At 37.2% G+C, this 6,562-nt stretch overlaps 1 protein-coding gene across 2 annotated transcripts; it reads left to right on the forward strand.

Moving 5' to 3' along the window:
* Positions 1 to 377: 377 nt before the first annotated feature.
* Positions 378 to 2,272, forward strand: LOC133696856 (uncharacterized). Of its 2 annotated transcripts, none has more exons than XM_062119142.1 (2): positions 378 to 1,133; positions 1,842 to 2,272. In XM_062119142.1, exon 1 carries the CDS (start codon positions 441 to 443, stop codon positions 1,101 to 1,103), a length of 663 nt encoding a protein of 220 aa, XP_061975126.1. In that variant the 5' UTR covers positions 378 to 440; the 3' UTR covers positions 1,104 to 1,133; positions 1,842 to 2,272. The 2 variants fall into 2 exon arrangements, with proteins under 2 accessions (XP_061975126.1, XP_061975125.1); XM_062119141.1 differs by having other exon boundaries at positions 378 to 1,120.
* Positions 2,273 to 6,562: the final 4,290 nt, after the last annotated feature.

The raw sequence follows: 6,562 nt of genomic DNA on the forward strand, positions 1-6,562 counted from the left end.
ACCGACCGGTTTCGGTTCGGTTCGGTTTTTTAGAGCAAAAACCTGTTCAAACCGGTTTGGCTCGGTTTTTTCAGTTTTGGCTCGGTTTTGGCTGGGTTTTTTCCGGTTTGGCTCGGTTTTTTCAGTTTGGCTCGTTTTTTTCGGTTCCGGTTCGGTTCGGTTCGGTTTTTCCGGTTCCAGACTTAAAAAACTGAAACCGAACCGAACTAGTCGGTTTTTTCAAAATTTTAATCGGTTTAATCGGTTTTTTTTCATGGTTCGATTTTTTCAATTATTTTTTTTCCAATTTTCTCGATTTAATTATTTTTTTGATTTTTTTGAACACCCCTACTTTTTGTTACTCACATAAACCTTAATAATAAGTAACAATAAATAAGTCTAGGGTTACCGTTGAGATATCATTTCCAGCCAATCCATCCATCGATTCAACGTAATCTCCAATGAAGCAAGAACGAGACCACCAGTTCGAGTGCGGAATATGCGGGACTGAAGACCGCTATCTCCTCCACAACGTCCGCCACCGTACCCCTTCCTACCGCCGCCTCTGCACTAACTGTCTCTTAAAAGACCACCGCGGTCTCTTTTGCCCTTTCTGCTTTATTGTCTATGAAGAACCACTCCAAAATGATCGATCCATGTGCAACAAATGCCCTTCTATCGCTCACAAACCTTGCATCCCTTCCAATTACCCTCACCACACTCCCTTCTTCTGCCCCTCTTGCTCCTCCCCCAGTTTCTCCTTCTTTAACCCTACCAGAAACGGAGATTCTTCCTCCGGGAGGTTCATCGATAAGGACTCCGCCAGAGCGCTTGTTGCTGCCGCCAAGATTGCTTCCATTTCCATGACGAAAGCGGCCGCGCTGGCCAGGGTTGAAGCTGAGAAAAGGGTTAAAGAAGCTACTTATGCTAAGAAGAGAGCTAGAGAAGCACTTGAAAGGCTTGCTTATTTGGCTGCTAAAGAAAATGAGATGATGGGGGATATTAAGGGAGGAGGAGTTGATGATGCTGCTCATAAAGGAGGAAATCGTAATGGGGTTTATCTGGGTTATCCTCCTTCTCAGATAACAGGGCAGCAGCAACAACAACAAGGGACTCTGAAATGACGATCTGGGCTACCATGGTAAACGAGTGATGTACTACTACTGCTAATCTGTTTTCTCAATCTATCATCATCATCGTTAATTGGCTTTTGATTCTTGTAGAGATTCTAGAATAGGTTGTCTGTAGAGATGATTTTTGGACAAATTTATTATTGTCTCTGTTCTCTTTCTTTCTACATTTTCAATCATCTTCAATAAGTTTTCCTCAAATTATTTACTACTACTTGTTAATTCAAATTTAGAGGTTATGCCGCCCTTCAAACTGCTTTTGGCTTGAAAAGGCATTTTAATGCCTTTTCAAGCCAAAAGTTGTTTGAAACCGTGTAGACAAACGTAGCCTGAGAATATAAGAAACTTGTTAATGATTTGTACTTCTTAGGGTTTTATTGAGATAACATTGAAAATTTAAGTTGAAGTTGGAGCTGAGTTTTTATGGTTTAGTGGCACTTGAAAATATAGGAAGCTAGACAGCACTTGGATGGGACAAACCGCGATGATAAGTGAAGAAAGGATATAACATTATCTTCTCATCATCTTGTTTGATTGAATGGATGGAAATGCAGCTGCCTCTCTGTCTGCTTTCTCCTCCTGCCTGCCTTTATCTGTTTTTATTATTATTTCTCCGTTATTTTATGCTTGCCATTCACTTCTTGGCAGATGATACATTTGAGTTTCTGTTTACACTCTAATTGATTCATCTTATGGCTGAAATCAGTTAAAGTTGTGTTTCTTCCTCCTCAGGGTAGCGTTCAGTTACAGATTGCAGTAACAGCCTTCAAAGTTTTATCTGTTCTGATGAATGGAGTTGTGAATTCCTGCCAATGGGAAAGGATAGAGAAGGTGAGACTGAAACCAAAGAACATGAAGCTCCATTTTTTTCTCAAATGAGAAAGACTGGATTTTCTGCAGAACTATATCTGCTGGGAGTTTATTTTTGCAGCCTTGCAAGCAAACGAGTTCCTGCATTGTAAACACCAGAGTTTAATTGAAATCTACAAAGAAAGCCCTCCTAAGTCCTGGCATGGCGTATCCCGAAGCTCTTTTGTACATAGCCATCGGTTTGCTTTAGAAAATGAAAATTTTGTTGATGTTAATCTGATTCTTGTAGTCCCAACTCCAAATAGATTAGATCTGGTTTCTAAATCCAATTTATGCCATTTTATACTTTTCAATTTATAGTATATTTGAGGTAAATTAGAAAATATGCAACAAGCATGGTGCATGAAAACCGGTATGGGGGCAGGCACTTGGTTCCACCCCCGGTAATTTGATTGACATAAGCCCCTGTGCATCTCAACCTTCTATTAAGACCTTATTTTATAACCACTAGCTATTCGACTTGCAGTCAGATAAATTTTATTTTATATATTAAAAAAAAGAATATGCAGGTTTTTTTAATATATTTTTTGATAAAAAAAAATACCATAATCATAAATCAACAGACACAAAAGAAAAGGACATTTTCATCTCGAAAGTAGACTGCATTTTGTTCTTCGCAAAAAGAAGTAAACTTCAATCTGAATAATACCAACAGAAATATATGAATCAATTAAATATCCATAAGAAGTCTGTGGTAATCACATCAAAATGAAGAAAGCAAGAGGGTAAGCATAACACCAGATGCAATGAAAATCTCTTCTTATGCATAGCTAATGCTATATAGCATTATTCATCTTTGTATTACAGATCACTACAAGCATCTAAAGACTGTCTTTGAGCTACTGAAAGAAAACAAATTGGTAGCTAAGACAAGTAAGTGATGCTTTTGCAGTGAGCAGGTGGAGTACTTAGGCCACGTAATTTCCAAGCAAGGGATAGCCACTGATCCTCACAAGATACAGGCTATCATTAACTGGCCAGTACCTAAAGACATGAAGTAGTTGAGGGGATTCCTAGAATTGACTAGTTACTACATAAGATTTGTCAAGGGATATAGGGCCATTTGCAAGCCAATGACTCAGTTGTTAAAGAAGGATGTTATAGGGTAGAATGAAGAGTTTACAAGGGCATTCAACCAGCTTAAAGAACTAATGACCAATGCTCCAGTTCTAGCCCTCCCTGACCTAAAACTAATTATATGTTACTGACAAATGCTTTATTAATAGGAATAGAAGCAGTCCTTATACAAGAGGGACACCCCATTGCTTTTATCAGTAAGTCTTTAGGGCCAAAATAACATGCTACGTTAGTTTATGAGAGGGAGATGATGGTTATTTTGCATGAAGTTACTAAGTGGAAAAATTGTTTATGGGGAAGGCATTTTAAAATTCACACAAACCACATAAGTCTCAAGCACCTTTTGCACCAGAAGATGGTCACTCCTGCTCAACACCTATGGCTTGTCAAACTTTTAGGATAGGACTACGAGATTGAATACAGACAAGGAAAAGAGAATATGGCAACAAATGTCCTCTTTAGAGTTTCTAGTGGTAAGTTATATATATGCCTTGACAGTGTCCATGATTTCTACTAGTGTTATGGAAGAAATCAGAAGATCATGGGAGAAGGATTCATCTATACAAATTATCATTAGAGACTTCAGTTATCATTAGAGACTTCAAGTCTTCTCCTAACTCTTATCTCACTATACCTAGGTCAACCATCTTAACATGATAGGAAAGGTGGTTGTGGGTAATGAACCTGATTTACAAAACAAGTTTATCTCTATGTTCCACAGTTCAGCTGTAGGTGGACACTCATGAATGACAGTTACCTCTAAAAGAGTTGGGAGTTTATTTTATTGGAAAGGACAGTAAAAGCATATTTGATAGTATGTGCGACACACTTGTCAGAGAAACAAGTATGAAAATGTAGTTACACCTGGACTTCTACAACCCCCGCCTATTCTTTATGCTTCATTCATTGATGTTAGTATGGACTTTATGGAAGGGCTCCTTAAATCAGAAGGAAAAGATGTTATCATGGTGGTGGTGGATTGTTTAGCAAATATGCTCATTGAATAGCCCCTACTCATCTTCATTTTGCCCCTAATGTTGCTAAGTTGTTTATAGAAAATATGTATAAGCGACAAAGGTTGCCAACTTCAATAGTTAGTAATAGAGATTCTGTGTTTCAAAGCAGATTTTGGAAGGAGATGTTCAACATTCAAGGGGTCAATTTACATTACTCAAAAGTGTATAATCCATGAACTGACGGTTAGATAATGATTGTTAACAAATGCATCGAAAACTATTTAAGATGCATGACTAGGGATTGTCCTAACTAGTGAATGAAATGGTTACCCTTGGCAGAATGGTGGTACAATACCAACTTCCATTCTGCCACCAAAATGACACCCTATGAAGTATTATACGGGTTCCCAACTAATATTCACTATTTTTCTAAGGACTCAACAGTGGAGTTAATTGATGAATACTTATCCATGAGGGAAGATATGATTTAAAGGGTTAAAATTTATCTCCAAAATACACAAAACATGATAACTATAATGGCAAAACGAAAGAGAAGTGAAAAAAGCTTTTCAATATGTGATTATGCTTATCTAAAGCTACATCCCTACAGGCAACAATCAACATCACACAAATCTTTTAAAAAATTAGATGTCAGGTTCTTTAGGCCTTACCAGGTGATAGCTAAGGTGGGAAGTATAGCTTACAAGCTTGAGTTGCCCTTTTCAACTGCGATTCATCTTGTCTTCCATGTGCACCAGCTCAAAAAGCATCTGGGAAATCACTTGGTGTAAAATACCCTCCCATCTTTGCCACGAACACTTGACCTCCAACCATAAACAATATTAGATAGGAGAATTACATACAAGAAGAATAAAGTTGTTACACAAGTCCTAGTTCATTAGAAAGGTTTATCACCTACTGATGTTACATGAGAGTTTGTGGATGAACTGACATTACGTTTCCCTCAATTCAACCTTGAGGACAAGGATGAACTCAAGGGGGGAATTGTCACAAGGGAAAGGAGAAGAAAAGGACGAGGAGGAAATAGACATTGGTTATTTAAATTCGAATCCCAAAATGATTGTTACAAGTTGCAACATATCGTTTCATTAAGGTTGTTGCGTACTATTTTGTTAAAGACCTAGTACAACACATCATTTCAATTACTCTGTTGCATACCATTTTGTTTAGTCCTGGAAGAAAAATAAAAGACAAAGTTAGTTACTCTGGGTGTTGGGGGATGACGTCGAATGGCGTGCTTTAAGAGTCTCATGAGAGGTATTGTTGGGATGAAAAATGTTTTGGGTTTAATCGTAAAATTATGATTAAAGTTCAAGAGTCGCCATCTAGTATTATGGTTATTAGAAAACATATGGTCTATGAGAGTTCGGGCAAAAGATTGGTTGTGTAAGGAAATGATACATCACCTTTAGTGCACCATGCCTAAGGTAAGTTACATTATTGTTTGATTGTTTTTTTAGATCAAGTTTTTATTCGTTGGTCTTTTTCTAACGTCCAAGGCAGATCTCCCTTTGTGAGAGAGTCTCTACCTCATTGGATTAAATCATAACCGTTCTAAAGTTTAAATTTTAGCATCATATTTATTTTGCACTTTGTATCTTAAATACATGTGGGTGTACTGTACTGTGTAGTTTTACACCCCCTACATATTAAAGTCTACATCTAAACTCTAATATAAACTGAACAAAATAATTGGTGAAGGGTTTTTGATATTTTGGTCAAATCCTAACGGATAATCATAAACTAATTACAATATTCTTTTTTTTTTTGCATTTTAAAACATGAGAAAGATGCAATTTTTATATATATTTTTTAATGAAAACATGGTTGGAAAACTTTTAGGATTTAGTCATATGGACGAAAAAAAACATTTTTTATTTTTTCATTTTATGAAAGAGGAACTTAATTTAAGAATTTTGAGATTTTTTTAATTTAAAAAAAATAGAAATGCTTCATAGAAAACTAAGTATTTTAATACCAGATCTGTATCTTACAGTGTAAATATACAACCCGATATTATGCAAAATCAGTAGAAAAACATGGGAAGGGGCCTATAAATATTTTTTTAAAAATGACTCTCATAATGGATTTTTCGTTTCTTTTTTATAATATATAATATTATATATTATATTATATTATATTATTATTTAAATATATATTGAGTTGGGCTGGCCCAGCCTGGTTGGGCTAACTAGCGGCTCAAAGGGGTTAGGCCGATATCGTCCCAACGAATCTAGTCTATTTTTGAGTTTGGGTCGAACCCGACCCAACAATTTAGGCTAGGCTAACACAGGTCCAACCCAAACTCAAGGGGTTAATTATTTTTTCCCCCGCTATGCAAGAGGACGATGACAAAGGGGAATGAAGGGGAAGGAGGAGAAGAGAGGAGGGGACTACCTAGCGTAAGGAGTGCTGCTGGTGGCCTAGTCATGGAGCTAGTGGTGAGGACGGCGACTGACATCATTTGCTGGAGAAGGAAGAAGCAGAAGCTTGCAAAAAAAGAAGGGAAGCTCGCGGCGGCTGTGGTGG

Source organism: Populus nigra, chromosome 6, assembly GCF_951802175.1.
Source record: "Populus nigra chromosome 6, ddPopNigr1.1, whole genome shotgun sequence".
NCBI lineage: Eukaryota > Viridiplantae > Streptophyta > Magnoliopsida > Malpighiales > Salicaceae > Populus > Populus nigra.

Coding starts and splice junctions, on each gene's coding strand:
- LOC133696856 (XM_062119142.1), top strand. CDS start 441: ATGAAGCAAGAACGAGACCACCAGTTCGAGTGCGGAATATGCGGGACT.